Source organism: Podarcis melisellensis (genome assembly GCF_964234715.1).
Source record: "Podarcis melisellensis genome assembly, chromosome: 11".
Lineage (NCBI taxonomy): Eukaryota > Metazoa > Chordata > Lepidosauria > Squamata > Lacertidae > Podarcis > Podarcis melisellensis.
The window spans coordinates 55,559,426-55,586,265 of record NC_138543.1 but is presented as its reverse complement, the minus strand read 5'-3'; the positions used below and the strand labels follow the sequence as shown (position 1 = coordinate 55,586,265).

Below are 26,840 nucleotides of genomic sequence, written 5' to 3'. Positions count from 1 at the left end.
CTATCTTAACTGGGAGGATCCTTTTGACTACCTCTCCAGCTCTTTGTGCAGCGCCCGTCCTGCATTCTACCTTAAGCTTCTCCCTGGAAGCTTCAAACAGCTGCCATTTAACAGAGAGAGAAGGAAAGAGGGGAGTTGGGGAGGGAGGGAGAGAGAGAGAGAGAAATAAAGTCAGGCCAGCTTGGAGTCTGGGGAGTGTTTTCCTTTGTCTCATCAAATATGATGGGATTTCCTTCTAACTCCCACGGTAAAGAGTTTTACATAACCAGGGCTTAATGTGGATGAGATTCATTTCTGTGTCAGGTTTCCCATCCATAAAAATGTCATGCTTTTAATGTCTGATATTTTGTTCAACAAATGGGAATTTCATACCGCGAGGCGGAAGACGGTCCATTTTCTTAATGGAATATGCAACTTGCGGGATAATCCTAGATCTAAAGACCTGAGACGTTTATATACTTAGAAAATCTACTTTATCTCTAAATGGTTTTACCTTTTGGGCAGGATTATCTTATTCTACTCCCTCCCCACCCCACCCCCAATTCTAAGGTGGCTGATCTCATTGGGGGAATTGCTAAAATGCTGAAATAAAAGTTTGTGGGACTCTGCGTCATTCCGAAATAGTTTATCTGAAACACATGTACAGTGGTACCTCTGGTTACGTACTTAATTCGTTCCGGAGGTCCGTTCTTAACCTGAAACTGTTCTTAACCCGAAGCACCACTTTAGCTAATGGGCCCTCCCGCTGCCGCCACACGATTTCTTTTCTCATCCTGAAGCAAAGTTCTTAACCTGAGGTACTATTTCTGGGTTAACGGAGTCTGTAACCTGAAGCGTATGTAACCTGAAGCGTATGTAACCCGAGGTACCACTGTAGTGTGAATAGACTGTACACTGGCTGGAAAAGGTATAAAAGTCTCATCATTGTGGGGAAAACTTACAGGGCCACGCAAAGGCATGGATTTTGACTGTATATCAAACTAGGGTCCAGAGCAGATGTTAACATTAGCTTCCTGAAAACCATGGTTTCTAAAACTTACACTTCCTCTCCTATCTTCCCTTGTTATTATTATCCATGGTTTTGTGTTACATTTGCTGATTACAAAGGCTGGCCAATATCTGGTTTTCAACATTGCAATATATCCAAAGCTAAATATTGTGATATACCTGAAATAAGGATGGAGCTATATAGAGGCATTGGCTGGCTTAACGGTTTTCCCCACATTGTTATCTTTGCATAGCAAAGCACACACATCATGATTCACGATATATTGCCAGGTCAAAAATTATGAAACCGATATCACGATACGGACTTTAAACCAATTCCGGACGTTATATCACCAGCCATACCGATTACATCGGAGATGAAGATCATAGTTTGAAGCTGAAACAATATAGGAATCCAGAGTTTAGTGAAGTAAATCCCTTTTCATCAATGAAACGTTTCCCCATTCCCCTCTTCCTCCTTTTGTTTTGTATTACGTCAGTGGTGACTTGGTAAATTTTGAAGTTGCATTAGCTTAGCATGATGGCCATTAAAACTTCCAGCCTGAAGGAGGAACCCCATTAAAGGAAAGAAAAGGTGTACCCACCCACTACTTCTTCATTTCTCTCATTTGCTAACTTCCTCTGTTCTCATCTGTCCCAAACAACCCCTTCGTTATTATCTTATTCACTTATGGGAGCAAGGAAAGTTGCACTTGCTCTCCAACCAATTACATCTTTACTCCTCTGAAAAAAGTAAAAGTAAAGGAGAGGCATCACCTTGCCAACAAAGGTCCGTTTAGTCAAAGCTATGGTTTTCCCAGTAGTGATGTATGGAAGTGAGAGCTGGACCATCAAGAAGGCTGATCGCCAAAGAATGGGTGCTTTTGAATTATGGTGCTGGAGGAGACTCTTGAGAGTCCCATGGACTGCAAGAAGATCAAACCTATCCATTCTGAAGGAAATCAGCCCTGACTGCTCACTGGAAGGACAGATCCTGAAGCTGAGGCTCCAAGACTTTGGCCACCTCATGAGAAGAGAAGACTCCCTGGAAAAGACCCTGATGCTGGGAAAGATGGAGGGCACAAGGAGAAGGGGATGACAGAGGACGAGATGGTTGGACAGTGTTCTCGAAGCTACGAACATGGGTTTGACCAAACTGTGGGAGGCAGTGGAAGACAGAAGTGCCTGGCGTGCTCTGGTCCATGGGGTCACGAAGAGTCGGACACAACTAAACAACAACAAAGGATCCCAGAACTGCTCTTTCTCTGCATTCAACCTGCACTGCTGAAACACAAGTATTCCCATGGGTGGGGTGGCAGATAACATCATTAAAGAGGCATTCTTCTTTACTCTTACACAGGAAAGAACACCTCTTCTATGATGGTTCCTATTGAGAGTCATGCATAATCCCCAAGTATCTAAAATGTCACTAAACCCTTCTTTCCATCCTACAGTTGCTCCAGTCGAGATTGAATCAGCAACACTCGCTTCCCATTTAAAGTGGATCTGCTGGTTTTTAAGATCTTTTGCATCGTTAGTGATAACTTGATTATAAATGGAAGATGTCAGGAAGATGCTGACTTCACCTGGAAGCAGGCATTAAAGAACTGCAGCGAAAGCTGTGAACTGTATTATCTTAGCTTGTCATTCTTACTACCATTTACCTCATTGAGCAGCTATTACCAAATTAATTCTTGCAGAAAGCAACTTGAGTGCAGCAGGGGTTGAAGCAAGCTGAAGCAGGCTCTGAAAGTTTGATAATTGGGAAGGAAACCAATTTCTTCTTATGCTGCATACACACGAGTCCCTGAATAATCAAGGGCTCTTGAATAAACTGGACTAAGTACTAGTGAAAAGCAATAAGCAATATCAAGTACACAGAAGTGAAATCATAGCAAAAAAACAACAACCAAAAACACTAGGGGCTTTGGAAAAAGTGAGAAGATATCTTGTTATATATCTTGTGTTATATATATATATATATATATATATATATATATATATATATATATATATATATATTCATTCAACATAGGTCACAACTTATACAGTTTTTTTGGACTTCCATCAACCACATCTGAAAATTTTCCAATTTTTTCACTTAATTTACATTTCTTAATTTCATAGAATCATAGAATAATAGAATCATAGAGTTGGAAGAGACCACAAGGGCCATTGAGTCCAACTCCCTGCCAAGCAAGAAACACCATCAGAGCACTCCTGACATATGGTTGTCAAGCCTCTGCTTAAAGACCTCCAAAGAAGGAGGCTCCACCACACTCCTTGGTGTGTTTCACTATTGCTTTTAATTATCTTATCTATTAACTCTCTCATCCTAGCCTTCCTTACAATATTTCATATATTCCTCCTTACAAAACTTCTTGCAGTAATTTGCTGATTACAGTTGCATTTCAAATAGTTAACATATTTATTCCAGTCTTCTGACAATCACTGGTCCTGCAGGTTTCGAATCCTTCCCGTCATCTTATCTATTGCATAGTCCATTAATTTCGTCTGCCATTCTTTTTTCGTTGGTAATTCTTCTTGCTTCCATTTCTGTGCCAACAATACTCTTGCTGCTGTTGTTGCATATAAAAACAATTTTTTGTCCTGTCTGTTAATATCATCACTTACAATACCAAGTAAAAATGCTTCTGGTTGTTTTTTTTTTTTAAAAAAATGTATATTTCAACATCTTTTTCATCTCATTATATATCATTTCTCAAAAGCTTTTTACTTAGAAGTGAGAAGATTCCATCAGGTACCAAGCCAAAATGAGAAAAAGGGGTAGGGGTGGAATTAATGAAATGTTTGCCCTGAGTGAAGTTTTCACCTTTCTCAAAGAAGTACTAAACCCTTTGAAAAGAGATCATGGAACCAAAGAATTGTAGAGTTGAAAGGGATCTCAAGGATCATCTAGTCCAACCCCCTTCAAAGATGGAATCTCAACTAAAGCATCCATGACAGATGGCCATCCAACCTCTGCTTAAAAACCTCCAAGGAAAGAGCGTCCAACACCTCCCGAGGGAATCCATTCCACTGTTGAACAGCTCTTACCATCCAAAAGCTTTTCCCGATGTTTACAGTGGTACCTCGAGTTACAGACGCTTCAGGTTATAGACGCTTCAGGTTACAGACTCTGCTAACCCAGAAATAGTACCTCGGGTTAAGAACTTTGCTTCAGGATGAGAAGAGAAATCGCGCAGCAGCGGCATGGCGGCAGCGGGAGGCCCCATTAGCTAAAGTTACCTGAAGGAGCGTCTCCACCTCCATCGTTCTGCCCAGACACTGAGGTCCAGCGCCGAGGGCCTTCTGGCGGTTCCCTCGCTGCGAGAAGACAAGTTACAGGGAACCAGGCAGAGGGCCTTCTCAGTAGTGGCACCCGCCCTGTAGAACGCCCTCCCACCAGATGTCAAAGAGAAAAATAACTACCAAACTTTTAGAACGTCTGAAGGCAGCCCTGTTTAGGGAAGCTTTTAATGTTTAATAGGTTATTGTATTTTAGTGTTTTGTTGAAAGCCGCCCAGAGTGGCTGGGGAAACCCAGCCAGATGGGCGGGGTATAAATAATAAATTATTATTAAAATTATTATTAAAGTGCTTCCTCAGATTAAGAACAGTTTCAGGTTAAGAACAGACCTCCAGAACGAATTAAGTTCTTAACCTGAGGTACCACTGTACTTGCAATCTCCTTTCTTGTAACTTGTATCCACTGGCTTGGGTCCTACACTCCAGAACATTTTTACATTTTATTTTTTTAAAGGGGGTGGGGTGGGGATGCAAAAAAATAAAACTGCTAGCATATTTGCAAAGCTAAGCAGGGTCAGGGGTGGTTTCAAATTGGATGGGGCACCACGTGTCGAGGTTCCTGCGTTGTAGAGGTTTGGACTGAATTGCCCTCCAATGCTACAATTTTACGATTCTATGAAACACAGCAGCAATGGCTGTGAATAGATACAAACAAGGTGTAAGGTAGGGATTGTGTTCGTTTTATTTAGGATGGTTTGCATGCACACATGGAATCAGAAGCCTTTTTGCCTTGAAAATGTTTGGGGTGGGGGAAGTTGGTATAAAGGTTCTCAGATTTGGGGGTCAGCAAATTTTTTCAGCAGGGGGCCAGTCCACTGTCCCTCAGACCTTGTGGGGGGCCGGACTATATTTTGAAGAAAAAAATGGAACCAATTCCTGTGCCCCACAAATAACCCAGAGATGAATTTTAAATAAAAGTACACATTCGACTCATGTAAAAACACCAGGCAGGCCCCACAAATAACCCAGAGGTGCATTTTAAATAAAAGGACACATTCTGCTCATGGAAAAACACACTGATTCCCAGACCGTCCATGGGCCAGATTTAGAAGGCGATTGGGCCGTATCCGGCCTCCAGGCCTTAGTTTGTCTACCCATGGGCTGTGCAGACCTAGTTGCAGACAACAGTGAACCTTCACCTTGGCCTTCTCTAGCTCAGCGGTTCTCAACCTGTGGGTCCCCAGATGTTGTTGGACTACAACTCCCATCATCCCTAGCTAGCAAGGCCAGAGCTAGCTAGGGAGTTGTGGTCCAACAACATCTGGGGACCCACAGGTGGAGAACCGCTGATCTAGCTGCTTTAAACAAGGGCATGTGTCACCTGCAGGAGGGCAGGGAGCAGTTTCACACTGAAGGCTCTCTGTAATGTAGAAAAGTACTCAGATCCGCACACCCATTTCTGCATGCTCTGTGTCTGAGTGCCTCTCAGCAAGAGCAGAAGCTTCTTCAATTACAAAGCTCCAGCTCCAATAGTAGGCTTTATTTAGTGCGCTGTAAAAACAGTCATTTCTCAGATCATAAAAGGGCCTCCACGTCATTTTCTCTGCAGCAAGCTTTCCGGCGGAGTGGCTGTATCGCTGGGCTTTCATGCCCCATGACGCAACCTAGTTCTGTGTATTTATGTGCCAAAAGTAAAATGCAATTTTGCAAGTTTTATTAGGTGTAAATTCACACTGGACGGGGGAAACGGGAGAGGAAATGGTGAGATATAATAGACACCTGCAGATTGAAATTCCTGAGATGAATAATAGAATCGTAGAATTGTAGAATTGGAAGGGACCCCAGGGTTATCCAATCCAACCCGCTGCAATGCAGGAATCTCAGATCACGTATCCATGACAGATGGCCATCCAACCTCTGCTTAAAGACCTCCAAGGAAGGAGAGTCCACAACCTCCCAAGGGAGACTGTTCCACTGTTGAACAGCTCTTACTGTCAGAAAGTTCTTCCTGGTGTTTTGTCGGAATCTCCTTTCTTGAAGTCATTGGTTTGAGTCCTACCTTCCAGATTTGAAGATGGCTCTCAAATCTCCTCTTAAGCTCCTCCTTTCCAGGCTAAACCTATCCAGCTCCTTCAAACGTTCAGCTTGGTTTCCAGACCTTTGATCATCTTGGTTGTCCTCCTCTGCACATCCTCCTTAAATTGTGAGAATGAGTCTTTGACAGGATGGATTAAGCAATCAGTTTGGTCAGATGAAGCTAGATGGCTTGCAAGTTGACCCAGAGCACCGAGGGAGGGAGAAAAAATGGGTATCACAGTCTACAAATTGGGTCATCATAAACGACAAGTGAATCCTAGGATGGTAGAAGTGGTGCATCTCTTTTTTTCCCCCACAACAATTTATTACATTTTCCAAAACAACTTCAACAGATTTTTAAACCTTAATTTTGGTTGACTTCCCTCCCCTTCCCCCCTTCTTGGTTTCATGGCTTGATATTCGTTCGCACACATCCTTAAAACCTCACACACTTAATATTTCAAGTTTAAATCTACTCCATCTTATTACAAGTGAGTTTTGAAAGTTATACTAATGTAAAAATCTATACGCAAAAGCTTTAAAGCTATGCATTGAACATTTATCCCTTTTTAAATTTCGAAGTCCTCTTTCTTTCTGGGTTTCAAGTTAACTAATTTGTCCCGCGTAATTCAATAGTTTATTTTGCCAATCTTCTCTGGCAGTGGCTTCTTCCTTCTGGGCTGGCTGGTCTTGGCCTGGCATACACATTTGAGTACAGGAACAAAGTCTTTTGTTCAATAAGTCCAACAAAACCTGAATATCTCAATATCATGACTTCAATGTTTTTTAACAACAGTCATTTTCCTAAACCCTTTGCAGTCTTTGTATGTCTTCTCCCAGGCCTTTTTAATGATTTTACATTGCCACCACATACAATAACCTTTTAGGGCCCTCCCTTCCTGTTTCTTCTCTATCACAATCAAGGCCTCCCAAATCCATTCCCCCCAGGTGTCATGTTGATCTGTCAAAGGCTCCCAAGTCATTTCACATGGGATACCATTTTTATTCTTAACCACTCTTACTTACCCATGTAGAAGTGGTGCATCTCTCAACCAGTGTGGTGTAGTGGTTAGGAGCAGTGGACTCGTAATCTGGTGAACCGGGTTCGCTTCCCCGCTCCTCCACATGCAGCTGCTGGGTGACCTTGGGCTAGTCACACTTCTCTGAAGTCTCTCAGCCCCACTCACCTCACAGAGTGTTTGTTGTGGGAGAGGAAGGGAAAGGAGATTGTGAGCCGCTTTGAGACTCCTTTGGGTAGTGATAAAGTGGGATATCAAATCCAAACTCTTCCCTTCTTCTTCTTCTCCATCTTGAGACTTTGCATGCTTCAAGTCCATGGAAAAAAGATGAACCTTTGGCAGTGTTTGGTAAGCAAAAGTAGATTCCAGCCCCCCAAATGTTGAATAGCTTCCAAGAGGATATCTGCTTCAACAGCCATTAGAGTCATTTAGACTGGTACCACATTAGTTTTGGCTTATATTTTGATAAGAGTTTTCCCGTTATCTGTAATGTCTTGTTTTATTAGCAGACCAAAGCATCACAACAGCTTTGTTCTTCCTTTCTTCGGGCATTGTTGGCCTGGTCTGAACTCAATGTGGAAATCCAAGCCAAGGTTCTCTGGGCCCAACAACCCAAAACTTACTCTCACCTTTGGCACTGGGAATGTCTCAGGAATGGCCATGCCAGGATTATCTGAGCCTACCTCTAGCTTCAGAGCTGGCAGTAAGGCTGGCTCCTCTCCATGCCAACCAGAGGGCATCACCTCATTTGCCAAGGCAAGCAGAATCGCCGAAGCCTCAGCCTATGGCATTGCCTTAGTCAAAGGCAGGCTCCTCTGTTCACCAAGCGCTAGGAAATACTGGCGATCTAAAGCCGCACTTTAGCACAGTTGTCAGTCTGCTTTCCCTTAATCAGAACTCTTGGCTGAGAAATAGATGCTTGGTGAAGAAGCAACTCAAGGTTTGGTTTATGAAAGATTAACGCAGATCCTCCCACTCTGCTTTTTCACAGGGTTCCTTTCCAGAGCTTCTGTTTTATACGCCCGTTGTTTAAATATTTACTCGGGCTGAGACGCGTTCTCTGTGTTTGCAACATTTGCTGCAGCTCTGCCCTTTCCTTTCACACCAGCAAAATCAGGTTTTGCTGTGCACAGAAGTACCTGGAAAGATCCCCCCCCCAGAGAACTTTATTTCACTGAGCACAGCAGGTTTATGATACATGTGAGTTTATTCTGTTTATTTTAGCAAGGAAGTTGCAGAGCAGAAAGAGGTGGAAGATACAAGAGGTACTGTGGCCTAGTGAGTAAAACTCTAGATTGATCATCTATTGCTGCTGCTGTTATATTTCTATCTGACATTCTTCCAAGGAGCTCAAGATGATGATGATCATAATCATAATCATAATTTATTATTTGTACCCCGCCCATCTGGCTGGGTCTCCCCAGCCACTCTGGGCAGCTTCCAACAAAGATTAAAAATACATTAAAATGTCACACATTAAAATCTTCCCTAAACAGGGCTGCCTTCAGATGTCTTCTAAATGTCAGGTAGTTGTTTATCTCTTTGACATCTGGTGGGAGGGCATTCCATAGGGCGGACGCCACCACCAAGAAGACCCTCTGCCTGGTTCCCTGTAGCTTTGCTTCTCGCAATGAGGGAACCGCCAGAAGGCCCTCGGCGCTGGACCTCAGCATCTGGGCAGAATGATGGGGGTGGAGACGCTCCTTCAGGTATACTGGGCCGAGGCCGTTTAGATGGCATACATGGTTCCCTTCGCTCTCTACTTTAATCTCACAACAACTCTGTGATGTAGGTTAGGCTGAGAGCTGATGACTGGTCCTAGCTCACTTTTGTTGTGGTTGTTGTTCAGAGAGATGCACAAGAGATGCGGGAGGAGTCCAAGGCTTAGCTGCAGCAAAGATCTAATATGGTCCTCCTTACAACTTAACGTAAGATTTTTATTTTAATGAGTATAGCCATGATTGCATGACCCAATCTTTTTTGGTCTTCCACACAAAGGAGCCTAGGCAGGAGTTCTTGCACCAGTGCATGTTGCAGGACAGCCAACAGGTGTTGTTGCACAGGTGGTAGCAGCAGAGAAATGAGCAGTGGCCCCGACATTGTTCTGTCATCAATTAGAATTTTGCTGTTACCTACGAATCAACTTTAGCTCCATTATTTGGTTTGCTTTGTGCCTGGGATCGCCATTGAGGACTCATTGGAAACTACAGCAAATCCAAAACACGGACTTGCTAGATTTCTGGCAGGGATCTGTTGTTGGAGACATATCTCACCAGTACTTACAAGGTGGCACTGGTTGCTGCTTTGCATCAGAGCACAATTCAAATTGCTCCCTCTTGGATGTGGCCCTCTGGTGGCTGTTGAACTTAAACTCCCATCATGTCTGGCCATTGGCCATGCAGGTTGCGAATGATGGGAACTGGGCATCCAGCAATATCTGATGGCCCCAAGTTCCCCATCCCTCCCAGACATGGGGCTGGGATACCCGATAGAATATCTGCCTGCCCATTACAGTCATCATCCAAGGCCTTGCTCCAGGTGTCCCTGCCTTCAAAGCTGAGGTAGCTAACAACCGGAGAGAGGGCCTTCTCGGTTACGGAATCCTTTCCCCAACAAGTCCACCTTGTTGCCTTCAGCTTTTAGCTTCTGAAAGATTTTCAGTACTTCCCTATTTCATAATGAAAGATGGCATATAAATTCATCAGATGAATTCATGGCTCGCTTGCCTGATTGTCATTCATTTGTCGAATCTGGGCAATGTTGCTGGGAGCCACCAGGTCTAAAACGTGGAACTTTTGAGATCTGTGACCTGCTGCCTCTTTTGGTAAGCAATTCAGGGCTTACCAAGGTCCATAGGCTTCTTCCTGGTCGACTCAACCATCTAACACTATCTAAAGCAGTGTTTCCCCAACTTGGGTCTCCAGCTGTTTTTGAACTACAATTCCCATCACCCCTGACCGCTGGTCCTGCTAGCTAGGGATGATGGGAGTTGTAGTCCAAAAACAGCCAGAGACCCAAGTTGGGAAAACAGACTTGGGTATTCCTTGGGTAACATTCAGCATAGCCTTCTATGCCTGCTTTCCTGACTCTGGATTCTCCAGCCTCCATGATTCTGCTTAGGCCTTGGTCCCAGAGATGGGTTGCTTCTACTGTATATCCCTCTCCTGCCACCCAGCACCATGAAAGCCGGCTGCTTGTTGCGGCAACCTGTTGGGTGCCTTTGACAAGTAAGCTGCTGCCTTCAACATCCTGTAAATCTGTCCTCCTAAATTCCAGAGCCGAACAAAATGCAAATCAACAAATGCAAACAAACGACTTGAATGTAGGTGAACGCCACGGAGTACCGCGAGTGATCAAAGGCTCCCGTGCACATGTTCAAACGCAAACAAACATTGCTGTGCTTCTTGGAAGGGTACAAATGCGCAGTTCAAAACTTGTTAATATTAATGAACATCCAAAATGTGTCTTCTGAACTTTTCAAGGGTAGATTTGTTTGCCTTCATATTTACATTGGCTTTTTCAGATCCAAATCTGTGCTCCCTCCCTTCAGAAGGTAAAACAAAATCAACGCAAGGTAGTAGAATAAATAGAGATGTTTTCCTTTACAGCGAGGATTTGGCTACAGATTTAATTTTACCCACTATAATTAGACTTGCCACCCTGGCCAGGAAAATATATATATAAAGCTAGTCTGGTCTCCTCCTGAGCCAATAATAATAATAATAATAATAATAATAATAATAATAATAATAATAATAATTTGTTCTTACAGTGGTACCTTGGGTTACAGATGCTTCGGGTTACATACGCTTCAGGTTACAGACTCCGCTAACACAGAAATAGCACCTCAGGTTAAGAACTTTGCTTCAGGATGAGAACAGAAATCGCGCGGTTCATGCCTGGCGTTCCTTGGCTTTTGCCTGTTTTTACACACTAACAACACATCTTATAGAATTCTGTCCGCGATATTTTGTCTGCACAGTCAGAATGAATACCAGGTACAAAAAAATAATAATACGACTTTAGAACCATCTGCCCATCAAATGGCAACTACAAGGTGGGGACGCTTCGCCCCGGGTGTCACCTCTGAGGGGGGTGACAAAATAGACTCTGCGGCGATCTCAGCAAAAAAATGGTCAACAACATCTGTCAATTAATAGTTGGAGTAGATCACAGTCTCTTGGGGCCCGCCTGTTATAAATAAAATAACACAAGCCAAAACACAGTTCATTCTGTAGATTTAAGTATCTGTCCACAGTCGCCTACTTGTTACCAGAGGCTCAGAATCCACATACCTTTGTAAGAAAATATGAAATAAAGTCAAACCATTTTTGCAGGCAAAAATAAAACAAAAATTCAATGCGGGGCGGGGGGGGGTGACAAGAAATTTTCTGCACCAGGTACCACCTGACCTTGCTGTGCCACTGACTACATATTCCATTTTGGCGACGATAACCCTGGTTTAAGGGGCCATTTGTTGCCTAGCTTGTATGTCTGAGTTTCTAACACTGTCTTGGACATCTGCGAAGGTCACTTGATCAGTAGAGGCAAATCTCATGGGATTCCTCTAGTGTTCCTGCATCCCGTGATGTGTTGATGTTTAAAGCCCTTGAAAGTTAGATGGCATCCCTTCTCTGGAAAAGGGCAGCCTTCCCAGCCACACTGTGTTAATAATACCCGTTCTTTGTCAGGGAATGGGGACGTTTTCAAAGGTGGAGTTACTTTGCATGAAATAGTAGATGCACAGAAGCAATCCCTCCGAAAGTCGCCGCAACCTCTTTGCCGACAGTGGCAAAACCTTGGCATTTTTAAGCAGTACTTGAAGCCCATTTAAAGCGGCTTGACACTGCCGCATTGTTCAAAGAAGGGTTATCCGCTTGGTGTGGGAGGGGTCAAGTTTTTGTAAGTAGGGCTGTTGTACTGTACTTAAGGTCTGATTGTTCTCACACAGCTGCCTAAAAACCGAACCGCCAAACTGTGTTGCGCTCAGGCACAATATTTAAATGGATTTGTTATGTCAGCAGTGACGGGCCCTTTGTTCGAGTTGACAGAAGAATTCTATTGTTCTGGATTTTCCCAGAGTCTGTTCCTCCTAATACTGCCCTCTGAAGATAGCTAGGCTGTTATTGAAAAAAACAAAACATCCCTAGAGATGGACAAAGTTGGGGGTGGAGGGAGGGAGGACCCGCCAGCGTTACAGCAATATTTCATTAGTATTTGGCTAAAAAGCGAACCAAGCACTTCAGGACTAAATATAGACTGAAACTTGAAGCTATAGCTCTTTCCAGCTCCCAATAATCAACACATATAGAAAGTTCTTTTAACTAAAGATGTGTGTGTAACTTGCCCTAAGGAGGCGTAGCTTGTGTAAAGCTCATAATCTACATGTAGGGACCCAAAATTAACAACAATAACAACAATTTTATGATTTGTATCCCATCCATCTGATTGGGTTGCCCCAACATAGATAAAAGCATAATGAAACATTATACATTAAAAGGCTTCCCTATACAGGGTTGCCTTCAGAGGTCTTCTAAAGGTTACATAGTTACTCATCTCCTTGACATCTGATGGGAGGGCGTTCCACAGGGCGGGTGCCACTCCCAAGAAGGCCCTCTGCCTGGTTCCCTGTAGCTTCATTTCTCACAGTAAGGGAATCACCAGAAAGCCCTCAGTGCTGGACTTCAGTGTCTGGGCTGAACAAAGGGTGTGCAAAGATTCCTTCAGGTCTAAAGGTTGAGTTTGTTTAGAGCTTTAAAGTTCAGCACCAACACTTTGAATTGTGCTCGGAAACGTACTGGGAACCAATGCAGGTCTTTCAGGACCAGTGTAATTCCCCAACTTCTGCAGTAAAAGGGTCTGAGGTTTTGGAGCCAAGAAAGCATCGTGTAGAGTTAGAGATGGTCTAAGAGGTATACTTCAGCTTCACACGAGGCATTTGTGTAATCTTACTGAAATTCCCTTTAAAAAAAAAAAAAGCAGCTATTTTGCCTAATCACCACCCCATATCCACTTCAGTTTTCATTCTAGGTGGAAATTTGGTGCCAACTCTATTTGCCAGCACTTCTTAAACAGTCTTGGGTACGGGTGTTTTCCAAAAGAGGTTGTCTCTCAAATATTTAGGGCTTTAAATACTAATGTGAACACCTTGAATTTGGCCCAGAAATGAACTGGCAGCCAATCAATGCTCGGTTTGCCCTTTAATGCTTTCTGCGAGGAGGCTGTGCACTAATGAACCCAGGGAAACAATCAGCGATATGTCTTTTTATTTTACTTTCCCCGCTCCTCACAAGATTCAGAGTGATTAGAATATGAAAATGATGGGCACAATGGTGCAGATGTTTTAAAATCACAGCAGACAGCAATTAGTGACATGGGAACCAGCTGCTTATCTTTCCAGATAAAGCTTCTTAATAGAGAATTACATTTGAGGAACTGTGGTGTGTGTGGGTTTTTGCAAATGGATCTCCCAATGCTTTAAAAGAGAGGGCATCGAGGTACAGTGGTTCCTCGGGTTACAGACACTTCAGCTTAAGAACAGACCTCCAGAACGAATTAAGTTCTTAACCCGATCTACCACTGTATTAACTTTGATTTGTGAGCCAGCTTCCTGTCAAACGATCTAACTGATTCCCAGTGGCGTAGCGTGGGGGGTGTAGGGGGGGCCGGCCGCACCGGGCACAACATCTGGGGGTTAGGGTTAGGGGGCGCAAATCCATGGGTTGGGGGCGCAAATTACCTGCCTTGCCCCGAGTGCTGACAACCCACGCTACGCTACTGCTGATTCCTCTCTGAGAAGGTGGATCTTAGGCATTAAGGAGAGGGGTTATGCGCAGGTTAGGAGCTGATCTTCCTTCTCCCTCAAAAAACAACACGTAGAACTTGTTTTATGATCTCTTCCCTGCGTGCTTGATCCCTAGATTACAGAGTAACCTCACTTTTGCTGTTATACCACCTCCGTGTCACAGCTGTTGGTGTGCTTGAATATTAGAGAAGGGTTTGAACAGAGGGTGATTAGACTGTCTGCATAAAGTTTGAGGCGTGTCGTCGATAAATAGAGAAGATAATTTCTTAGGCAGGGAGGCATCAGCCAAGGCTAAGAACTTATTCATTCATCCCAATCAAACATTCTAGAAGCTGCATTTTTCTCAGTCCCTTGGCCTACAAAGATGGTGACCAAATGCGTACTTCACTCAATTTCTCTCATTCATCCTTGAATATAAGTGATATGTTGATAGTATGGTGGCAATGTTGGGTTTTGCCTAAAGAGTCACTTTTGAAGATTCCTGCTTGGAAAGAACATTGAGGATTTTAAAATGTTAAGAGTGATAGCATTTGCCGCAGTAGGTAGTTTCTCAACATTGTTAGAGCTGTCCTCTAAAGTGAAATTTCGAGACAATTTGAAGGATTCGGTGTGGCCAATACATACAAGAAATTCTGAGGAAAGTGCAAGTTGATAATGGCTGAATTCAGATGACTCTCCAACTCATGGACTGGGGAATGAGCCCATGGGCACAACATGTCTTCCTTTTCTTTCGTGCATAGCCATTAATAGGTTACTTCCTGGTTTCATCAAACCATCGTTTGCCATTATGTTTGGAGTGGGAAACCGTGGACTGAGCAAGCCCTCCATGCCAGGCCTGCAAACCATCAGCAGATCTAATTTTGGCAGATTCCCACCCCCCACAATACATACTGGGATACCCGTAGCTCCCACACACCCAAAAACTGATCCTTATGCTAGAAGTGACAGAATTATAACAGCAGCCAGTCACTTAAACACTGCCCTCAGTGTAAAATTCAGTTCAACATGTTGGACCAATATGCAATGATCATGGCAGCTGTTTTAACCTTATTGCTGATCCATTCACCTCACAAGTGATTTACTGCTCCTTACTCAGGACAAGCTTTTTGCCACAATTATTATTATTATTATTAGTAGTAGTAGTAGTAGTAGTAGTAGGTAGTATTTCAAAGTGTTTTTTTCAAAATAAAGTGAAAAGGAAAGAAGAAAAATGTGATATTGATTGATTGATTGATTAAATTTATATACTGCCCTGTACCCAGGGGTCTCAGGGCAGTTCACAGAATAAAATCAAGATACAAAACCACAAAATACATAACAGCAGCAGCAGCAGCAGCAACCCAATAGCCCCCCATTTTTTAAGGGCATAGGATGTAAATCAGATCAACCAAAGGCCTGGTTAAAAAGGAACGTTTTTGCCTAGTGCCTAAATGTGTATAATAAAGGTGCCAGGCAAACTTCCCTGGGGAGAGCATTCCCATTCCACAGATGGGGAGCCACTGCAGAGAAGGCCCTTTTCTCGTGTAGGAGGCACATGGAGGAGGGCCTCAGAATATATATAGCGATAGATGATAGATAGATAGATGATAGATAGATAGATAATAGATAGATAGATAGATAGATAGATAGATAGATAGATAGATAGATGGATAGATAGATAGATAGATAGATAGATAGATAGATAGATAGATAGATATAGATAGATAGATATAGATAGATAGATGATAGATAGATAGATGATAGATAGATAGATAGATAGATAGATAGATAGATAGATAGATAGATACATATGCTAATATGCATATGATAATTAATCATATTCTATTCAGTAGAAACTCATTGCAAATATCAATATATTTATCCAAACAAAGTCTGTGTCTGTAAGCAATCAGTTCATATGTTGGACTGAAGACATGACAGCACTCACAACGTAGGAACAGAGCTTTTTGCCACTTCTTAAAAGTTAAAGAGCAAGAAGAGAGCAGATGGGGAGGCTAGAAAGGCAAGGAGATAGGGACTTCATCTCAAGCCACTTGTTGAATTCATGGCGGTGGTGAGATTTGCAGCAGACACTTCCTGATTCAAAGCTCAGGCTGTGCTAACCACTGTGCTAACCATTGACTGCCATCTAGCCTGCCTTACCCAATCTGCTGGTGGTGGTTGTTTTAAAGTCTCTCTCTCTCTCTCTCTCTCTCTCTCTCTCTCTCTCTCTCTCTCTCTCTCTCTCATTACTTTGGCATGTTGGCTGTTGCTTTTGTGTTTGTTCTCCTCCCTGCCTTTTGACAGTGCAGTTCACCCAGCGGGGCAAAGAGAAGCCAAAACGTTAGGAGCAACAGGATCAGGCGGAGAGCCAGATGGAGACACTGGGAGCAAAATGCGCTCTGAGTGCATTAATTTCAGCTGGCTGTGCCAGTTATTCTGAGTAAACAGTCTACACGTATCAGTTGCAGCTAATGAAACTCAACCTGCTCTGAGCCACAGGATCTGTGGTTACCATGCAGCAGTCAAGCACGCGGAAATATCCCTGTCCTCCCGCACATGCGCTCGCCCCAAAATGATCAGCCTTGACAAGTATGATGAAACTAAGAGAATCTTACGGTATCAGGGTAGAAAACAGGAACCTGGATTCTGGAGGCAGAACCTGAAATTCAGGGCTGTGGATTGGGTCAGATTTGGTCCAACCCAACTTGACCGGAATGGTGGTAACTCAAAATCTAATCTCCTACCTGGTTAAAGGGAGCAGTAGACCAACACATCTGAATGGACTGGGAGAGCTTGCTCTAACCACTGCGCCCTGCTGTCATTTCATTTCTCTGTAGCTGGGGTGGTGGACACATATCAGGCTTGCTGGATATACCTTTGTTTGTTCCTTTTTACTAGAATACTGAAATCTGCTAGTTGGTGCCAGGTGTAAAGTGACTAACATGAGCATTTCTGAGCCCGTAAATTTGTTTTTGAGCACCAGGATTAAACTCAATCCTTTCACTCCTGGTGTCCTTCCTGCAAGCTTTCTTAATTTCAAGAATACAATTTTGGGGTGTTGGGGGTGGTCATTTTGTTGTGTTTATTGTTAAGCAACTGGAAATCCTTGCCAACCAAGACAGATTCCAGTCTACATCTTGCCCATCCCTGGTCTGTAGCAGCTATTTTTTTCCCTAAAATGCTACTTTTAAATGAGAAAATGTTATGCTAGCTCTTGTAAAGTCTTCTGAAATAATGGAAATAATGGAATTCGGAAAAGAAAGGCGAATGGGAGCCAGGATATTTCAGGGGTTTGTTTTGTTTTTTAATGGATCTGCTGTGTCAAGAGAATGTGACAGCAAGCTTTGGATTTGTGCCAAACTCTTCCCCCCCCCCCCAATTTGGAGCATGAATTCTTATGACACTCAGTATAAAGGTCCTTCCATCTCTTTCACTATAGAAAGTATAGTCATAGATATCTCACCATGGAAAGGATAGGCATCCTCTCTCTCTAGAAAGTATGTTCTTCCAGTGCATAGACAGGGGCATAAAAAACAGAAGGGTGTTGTTATAAGTTCACTGGTCCCAGGTTGTTCTATTCTGTACATAGCCCCTTTTTACAAACAGAACAAACAAACAATTACAGTCGTACCTTGGTTTTCAAACGCCTTGGGAGTCGAGCATTTTGGCTCCCAAATGATTGAAAACTGGAAGTATTTGTTGTAGTTTTCGAACGTTCTTTGGAACCCGAATGTCCAATGTGGCTTCCACAGCTTCTGATTGGCTGCAAGAGCTTGCTGCAGCCAATCGGAAGCTGCACCTTGGTTCCCAAACGTTTTGGAAGTCAAACGGACTTCTGGAGCAGATTCCATTCGACTTCCAAGATACCACTGTATTTATTGCAGACCCACAAGTCGCTTATTTCCTAAAATATATATTTAGGATAAGAATATTTATTATATTGTGGGTTTGTTTGCTTTGTTTTCATTTTGCAAGAAAACAAAAACCCATTCTGGTGATTTTTTTCCAGAGATCAGAAGCCCTAACTTTTTTTCTCTTCTTTTCTCTTTTTCTCATTTCCAGGTTTATGACAGACTGCCAAAGCATTCTGCTGTGCACTATGATCCCATTCTCCAGCAAGACTTCACCAGTGACACCTTAAAATCGCGGCACCAGCAAAAAAGCAACAACCAGCATCATCTCGACTGGTCGGTGAGCTCTGAATCGGGGCCAGCTCCTCAAGCCTGCTTCATTGCCCCAGAGCCACACCGAGAAGCCACCAAGATCCCTGGTTCGGAGCCCACTGTATCTTTCAGCAAGTCCCAAGTGAAGAAATCTAACGCCAGCAGCACCTGGGCTCAGTTGTCAAATGGTAATAATAAAGACCTTGCAGCATGCAATGCAGTCCCAGGGTCAAATAGTCTCAGCGCAACTTCCCAGCCAAACAAACTGTCTGATTGCAATGGTTTTTCGCCCCTAGTGAGTCAAGAGGGAGAGGGTCAGGTAGAAGCCCTCAACCAGCCCACTGGCAGCACAAAGAAGAAATCCAGTAAGAAAGACTTGATCAACCAAACCATCCAAAATGCAGACATAGAATGGGTGAAAAATCCTCAGAAGTCATTTGAAGCCAAAACCCACGACAGCATGGAAGGGAAGAAGGAATCCAGCTCAACTAAGCCATCACCCCCCAGGCAAAGCCCACATTCTGCCAACACTTCTGAAAACGATTCGAGTCACGTACGGATTACTATTCCGATCAAGACTCCAGTAGTGGAGACACCTGGTCACAAAAGGAAGAAACGGCAGTCTGCAAAAGCCGTTGTTGACAAGAGTGTCCCAGAGAAAACCTCTCCTTCCGGGCATCCTGTGAGCAGCGATGTAGCCAGCATGACTAACGCACAGGCAGAGGTGTGCAAGAAAGACCTGCGAGTTACAAAGCAAGGGAAAGCGATGGAAAGCGAGCCTCCGTTGGTACCAGTGGAAAGCAATGAGATAGTCAGCAAATCTCCCGCAACCAATGCCACCAGGCTCAGAAAGTCCGCAGTTGTGACGCCTGCTTCAGTTACACACGTGACATCTGCCTCCGTTACACACGATGCCCTGTCACCTTGCAAGCAGCCAGAGGTTCAGCACCCGAAATTTGCAGCAAAGCGAAGGTGGACATGTAGCAAGCCTAAAAATGTGCTCCGGGAACCTTCTCTAGGTCTCCCTGAGAAACTGATGGTAGAACCTCCTTCAGCTTATCCCATAACACCATCCAGTCCTCTATATACCAATACAGACAGTCTTACTGTGATTACTCCCATCAAGAAGAAGAGGGGGCGTCCAAAAAAACAGCCTTTGCTCACTGTTGAAACCATCCATGAAGGAACGTCCACCAGCCCAGTCAGCCCCATCAGTCGGGAATTTCCTGGCACGAAGAAGAGGAAGAGGCGGAGGAACTTGGTGAAGTTAGCTCAGATGACCCCTGGGGAAGATACGAACACCATCAGCGAGCTGAAGTTTCACAAGAAGGTTGGCAAGCTTGGTGTTCTTGATAAGAAGACCATCAAGACCATTAACAAAATGAAGAGCCTCAAGAGGAAAAACCTTTTGAGCCAGATCTTGTCTTGTTCGAGTAGCATGGCTCTGAAGATGAAAACACAGCCGCCAGCCAACACAGGGGCTCCCACCATTGATGCGAGACTAGGGAAGCAAATCAACGTCAGCAAGAAGGGGACTATCTACATTGGTAAGAAAAGGGGAAGAAAGCCGAGATCCGAGCTGCAGCCCCCACTGGAAGACCCGAAGACAGCCATGAAACATTTGAGGCCCGTATCCAGCCAGCCAGAAAACCCAGCAGTGCCTTCTACCTTGCAGTCACTTGTGGCATCATCATCACCAGCAGCCGTCCATCCGCTCTCGACGCAGCTAGTGGGCTCTAACGGCAGCCTTAGCCCTGCCAGCACTGAAATGAATTTTTCAGAGTTAAAGACTATGCCAAATCTACAGCCCATCAGCGCTCTTCCCACAAAAACTCAGAAAGGAATACACGGCGGGACTTGGAAGCTGTCCCCACCCAGGCTCATGGCGAATTCTCCTTCCCACCTTTGCGATATAGGTTCCCTGAAGGAGGTCACGCTGTCTCCGGTGAGCGAATCCCACAGCGAGGAAACCATACCGAGTGACAGTGGGATCGGTACCGACAACAACAGTACATCCGACCAAGCGGAGAAGACTTCGGAATCTCGCAGAAGATACTCCTTTGACTTCTGCAGCCTGGACAATCCAGAGGTCATTCAGTCTGACACCAGCACTAAGAACAGGCACAGTCACCGGCAGAAGCATCTCATCGTTGATAACTTTCTCGCTCATGAGACTATGAAGAAGCCAAAGCACAAGAGGAAGAGGAAGAACCTGCAGAACAGAGATGACCTCCAGTTCCTTGCAGACCTGGAAGAGCTCATCAGCAAGTTCCAAGTGTTCAGGATTTCTCACCGTAGCTACACATTTTACCACGAGAATCCGTATCCCAGCATTTTCAGGATTAACTTTGATCACTATTACCCTATGCCATATATCCAGTATGACCCTTTGCTGTATCTTCGCAGGACGTCCGACATGAAGTCTAAGAAGAAGCGTGGTAGACCTGCCAAAACCAATGACACCATGACGAAGGTGCCTTTCTTACAAGGGTTTGGTTACCCTATTCCCAGTGGGAGTTACTATGCACCCTATGGAATGCCTTACACATCAATGCCTATGATGAACCTTGGCTACTACAGTCAGTATCCTGCTCCTTTGTACTTGTCTCACACACTCGGAGCAGCTTCCCCGTTCATGAGGCCCACCGTGCCTCCTCCCCAGTTCCACGCAAGCTCTCACATGAAGATGCCCAATACTGCCAAGCATAAAGTGAAGCATGGGGTCCACCTGCAGACGCCAGTAGGGATTGGCCTTGGGGACGTGCATTCTTCACTGACCTCTCCGAAGGCCGCAGGGACAAGCATACCCAGTGGCCGACTTCACAAAAGGAAACACAAACATAAGCACAAACACAAGGACGAGCGGATATTGGGGGCTCACGACGACCTGAGCAGTCTCTTTGCAAGCAAGTCCACTGGCTTCACCAGCCATTCGGTCAGTGACAGATTAAACGTCTCAGACAAAGAGCTCTCCTTGCTGACAGAGAAGAGCAAGCATAAGGAGAAACAGAAGCACCAGCATTGTGAAACCAGTGTGCACAAGGTTTCCAAGAGCAACTTCGAAGTGGATACCTTGTCTACGTTGTCTCTCTCTGACACCCAACAGTGGGCGCAGAGCAAGGATAAAAGCAACTCAAGCAATGATCCCATGGACTCTTGCATGAAGAGGTATTCTGGGAACACTGACAGCAGTGCACGGTCCGAGTCCCTGGACATCTTTGGCGAGATGAATTCCTTGAGCGAAAAGCGGGACAATGATGGGAGCAAAAGGCGGAGTTTCGAAGGGTTCGAAACATACAGGGAGAAGGACCTTCAGACCTTCAGAACAAGCAGGAAGGACAGGAGCTGCTATGACTCATTGACAGCTTCAGGTAGGAATCTGAAAATACATATTTCTCTCAGTGCTGTTTTTATGTGTTTATTTTCCTTGCAGCTGGGTGTTTTCATGCCTGTTATTTGATGTTTAGTTATGGCGTTTGTATACTGCTGTTCTGTCAATGCACTCAAGGTGGTTGATTATTTAAAATTATTTAAAAGAATGGTTTAGAGCCATCTAGACACTTCACAGAAGGGGCAAAGGGAAGAAGATTATAAGCTGGTACCTACTCTCTTTGGATGGTGTTATTGCTGTTGCTATAAAATGAAGCAAAATGATGCCCACATGAAACAGTCATTGCAGGAGACAGTTCTGGGAGCGGAGGAACCGATTGGCAGTTGGTGTTGGCCATCTGATGGAGAGTCCAGGTTGAAGGCTTGAACATGATGATTCTCCAGTGGGCAGGGTATTCTTAAATAGCATAGTGAGCTCACTCCAAGATATTGTTTTAGTGCAGAAGTCCATGTACAGCTAAACAAGAAAGATATTTTGGCATTGCTTGGTAGTAGAACACATGATCTACCTGCAGAAATCCCTGGGTTCAATACCTGCCATTTCCAGGTGACAGGTGCAGGGAAAGTCCCTCTACCTGAAGCCTTGGAGAACTGGCAGTCAAGAGTAGGCAGTAAAGAACTAGATGACTCAGTTTAAGACAGCTTCATCTGCAGCTTCATAAATCAATCTGTGATTCTGGAGGCAAGTCCAGGCAGGTCAGGATAGTTCCCTATGTGTCTTCTCCAGTCCCCCATTGGTTGTTCTGTTTACATGTAAAACACTGAAGCAGATAGAGAGGGGATGGACATACTAAGCGCTTTCACCCTCCAGTTTGAGGAGGACCAAGATCTGAAAAGAGGCACCTCCTCTACGTGTGGGCGTGAAGCTCTGTGCAGTTTAGAACTCGGATTACACAGCCAATCACACCCGCCATCTTCCTTTCCCCAGAATGCAACAATGACTCCAGGGGCACACTTCCCCATCCCTGGTCTAAGGCTTGGGATGCCTGGATTCATGTGTTTTGTCAGGCAAATTACCTTAAAAGTCAAGGTTTAAGGAGCCAGTTCATGTAATTGAGAAATATGCTTTGAGGTAGGTTGGGCTAAATGTTTGGGAGTAGTTGTGTGGTGGTTTCTGTACTTGCTGCCCAAATTGTTCAACTTGGGGAGACATTTTTATCGGCCACCTCCAAGAAGCCTTGTGGTGGCCAAGTGAAACTCCAGACTTCTTTGAAGTGCCATGACTCACACTGTGACCCGAAGATCACTTAAATTCCAAGCACTCTCTTATTACTATTATTGTTGGGTTACAGGGAAACGTGTTTTTGTCTTGAGCTGAAACTTATGTGATTCCCTTCGGCTTTGGGAGCCTTTAAATTCCCACCGCTTCTGAGAAAACACTTTCAACAGAGCTTGCATCGTACAACCCTAATGCAATGGCCATATCCTCTATCTCCACTATAGGAGGCATATGCCCCTAAATCCTAGCTGTGAGGAACTGCAAGTGGGGAGAACACTGTTGTACTCAGGATCTGCTTGCAGGCTTCCCATATGCATGGAGCTGGCCACTACGAAAGCTAGATGCTGGACTAGATGGGCCTTTGCCCTGATCCAGTATAAGAACATAAGAAGAGCATGCTGGATCAGGCCAATGGCCCATCTAGTCCATCATTCTGCTCTCATAGTGGCCAACCTAATGCCTGAGGGAAGGGAAACCAGTGATCCGAACATGAGCATAAAACCCCTCTCCCCACCCATAGTTTCCAGAAAATGATATTTGGAAGCATTTCTGCTGCCAATTGTGAGGGCAGAGCATAGCCATCATGGCTCGTAGCCATTAATGAATTTCTCCTCCATGAATTTGTCTAATCCTCTTTTAAAGACACCCTTGTCCAGAAATGGAACAAGTTCTATAATTTGACTGTCCTCTGCATGAAGAAGTATTGTCTATTATTATTATTATTATTATTATTATTATTATTATTATTATTATTATTATTATTTATACCCTGCCCTCCCTGGCCAGAGCCGGGCTCAGGGCAGCTAACATCAATAAAATCACAGTAAAGGGGGAAAAGAGGGGTGGGGGCGACACAATTTTAAATACAGGTTAAAATGCAATTTAAAATACAGCTAATTTTGAAGTAGCTGATAAATAAAGACCATAAGGGGAGGGAAACATAAGGGTCAGACCGAGTCCAAACCAAAGGCCAGGCGGAACAGCTCTGTCTTGCAGGCCCTGCGGAAAGATTTCAAATCCCGCAGAGCCCTAGTCTTTTGTGACAGAGTGTTCCACCAGATCGGGGCCACAACCAAAAAGCCCTGGCTCTGGTTGAGGCCAGCCTAACCTCCTTGAGGCTCGGGACCTCCAAAGTGCTGTTATTTGTGGACCTTAAGGTCCTCCACGGGGCATACCAGGAGAGGCGGTCCTATAGGTACATGGGTCCTAGGCTGGACATTCAACTTCCTTGCATGTCCAAGACTTCTAGTGTTATTGGAGAGGGAGAAAAACCTATACAAGATGAAAACATGGAAGTTGGAAGCGTTGGGGCAAACTGCAACTGATGAATGGGGCCATGCTTCTGAATTCTTAGCAAGATACCAAATGCTGCAGACACCTATGTGCGGACGCGGTCCAGATTGTTCACCACCTCTCCCTCCTAACTAGATTTTCCGCCAGTGCCTCATTCAGGCCTAGCCCTTTTTTGCTAGTCCGGAGAGAATAGGGAAGCCTCTGTTGTGGTTGCCTAGCAATGGCTGCATGTCAAGTGCTGGTCCAGGCACCAGAGCAGATATCAGTTGTCCTGGTCTCAGTTATCAAGAGACAAATAGAAATGAAAGAGTAAAATCCTCTTCCTGTCTTGAAATAATCCCATTTGGCCTTCACGGGTCACCGTGACGTCTCTAGGCCAAGTTTTCTATCCCTTAAAGCCTATTCACATGTTTGTATGTACTTGGGAACAGTTCTCCAAGTACAAAATAATTATGATTACTAGGTGTGTGTTTGGATATCAGCTTTTTCCCTGCAAAATATATAGAAGGAAGGTTTCAATCTCTTCTTTTACAGCCTTATTTAAATCAATTCAGGATCCAGGATTGATGTACTTTGTACTTATAAGGAACAAACCACATCTATGAAACTAATAGCTAATACGGGGTCAGGTGGCCAGGACCTGTTCCGTCACCTCCCAGTTTCTCGTGGTGAAGAAAAATAGTTTAGCAAAACCTCCAGCCGAATCCTTACACAAAAATCAAAATAAAATGACATGGCAAATCTGCCATTAGGCAACTTTCCCTCATTGTTTATTAACAATGAAAAGGCCTTCCCAATGCTCCTCCATGTGGTAACATTTGGCATTTATTACTGCAGTTCTCTGTCATCTCCACAAAGTAGCAAATCACACGTCCCACTTCGTGGACGAATATTCGGAGAAAATGGGCACCACTCAAAAACGTCACTTAACGGTCTGTGAAGAATGTGTGCAAGTATTGTGCCTTAAAGGAGAGAGTCTCTGAAAGCAAGGGAACCAGTAAAATTGCAAAGATTTTTCAGAGGATGTAAAAATAAAACAGTTACTCATGAATGGAAAATAAAGTCATCTTTCCTTGAGTTCTAACTAAACTGGGTTTGCTGTTCCAGCTTCTTCTTTTTAAAAAAACTTTGTGTTTATTTTCATGTCTGCAAAAATGTGGGGCTCTCCATGATCTAATCCATCAAGCTGCAGATTATGAGCTTGGTTTGTTCTTTGTCAAAAGTATTATTTGGATGGAAAAGTCATCAGGGTTTAGCTAACCAGAGCCATACTTCGTACTATACAAAGAGGAAAAGAAAAATATATTAAAACTAAAATGAGCTCTGCCAGGAAAACCGGGAGCCAAGAGTGCTCATTAAACTCTATGATTGTCTGCTTATGATTGTCTGAGGCCGCGGCGCAACATTTTCTTCGGACCCTTGTCCTTAAACAAGAATCGCCGCCAGTGTTTCTTCACTTGAATTGCTTGTAGTTCGGATGGTTTCACACATTACGCAGCAGGAACTCCTGCTTTACCCATCAAATGTACACTCAGCAAGAGCCAATCCCTCACAAATGTACATCCCACATTATTATTATTATTAATAATAATATACTGCCCTTCATCAAAAGATCACAGAGCAATTAACAAGATAAAAACAAGATAAAAGCACAAATGAATGGTTAAAACTGAAACAACAAAACAATAACTTCCACCCAACAACACCAGAGGCTGTAGACTATTAATCAGCCAAATGCCTTGTTGAAGCGGAACATTTTTGCCTGGCATCTAAAGATATACAAGGAAGGAACCAGGCGAACCTCCCTGGGGAGAGCGTTCCATAAACAGGGAGCCAGTGCAGAAAAGGCCCGTTCTCATGTTGCCATCCTCCAGACCTCAGATGACAAGGGGTCTTATGCAGGTGTCAATGTACACAATAAACACACAAGACCTAACCGGCTGTACTTTTGAAAAAATAAGATATACTATTTATCACTACTGTGCTATAAGGTCCTGTGATATTATATATGAGCCTGTTCTACTGATGAAGCCTAGGATGGCGAAACAAGGCTAATATTCCTGAAATCCTTGTCTTAGACTCTGTGAAAGGATTCTGTGAATGTGGATTATTGGACTCTTTGAACAGACAGGTGGAATACATTCTTATACATGTATGGAGCTTATGCATGAACTGACTAGAGAATGAACTGATCCACTGGGTCTTCTGCTTTTTCGTTGAACCCTATGAGACTTCTGTTGAAGTTGACAATTTGATACAATGAATAGTATACCTTATTTATTCAAAAGTACAGCCGGTTACGTATTGTGTGTTTATTGGGGATGTTTCACGTAACCATAGGTTTGTTGTTGTTGTTTTGGTATCAATGTACATGCATAGAGCTTCTCAACAATAAGTGAGATTCACTGTCAGGGATTCTTTCACTGTGATTATTGGGGGGGGTGGACTAGATAACTCTTTGGGTCCCACCTAACTCTGCTTCCGTGAAAAGCATTATACAGCTGTCTTCTTCCTCTGCCTTCTTTGTCACCTCCCCTTTTCTTTCCAGCAGCAACAAATCTGGACTTCCTCACACAAGGATTACCAGTAATGCTAATTGCAGAAGTCCAGGTCACTGCCAGCGAGGCAGTGCTAGAAAGGGCAATCCAGTTTGGAGGC

The 26,840-nt window shown here is 44.0% G+C and overlaps 1 protein-coding gene across 2 annotated transcripts in view; it reads left to right on the top strand.

The window, feature by feature from the left end:
* SETBP1 (SET binding protein 1) overlaps positions 1-26,840 on the top strand; it is a 257,196-nt gene that overhangs the window by 160,374 nt on the left and 69,982 nt on the right. For both annotated transcript variants that reach the window (XM_081929548.1, XM_081929549.1), the window contains one exon: positions 18,180-21,651. In XM_081929548.1, coding sequence (XP_081785674.1) covers positions 18,180-21,651 — 3,472 coding nt within the window. The remainder of the gene's footprint in view (positions 1-18,179; positions 21,652-26,840) is intronic.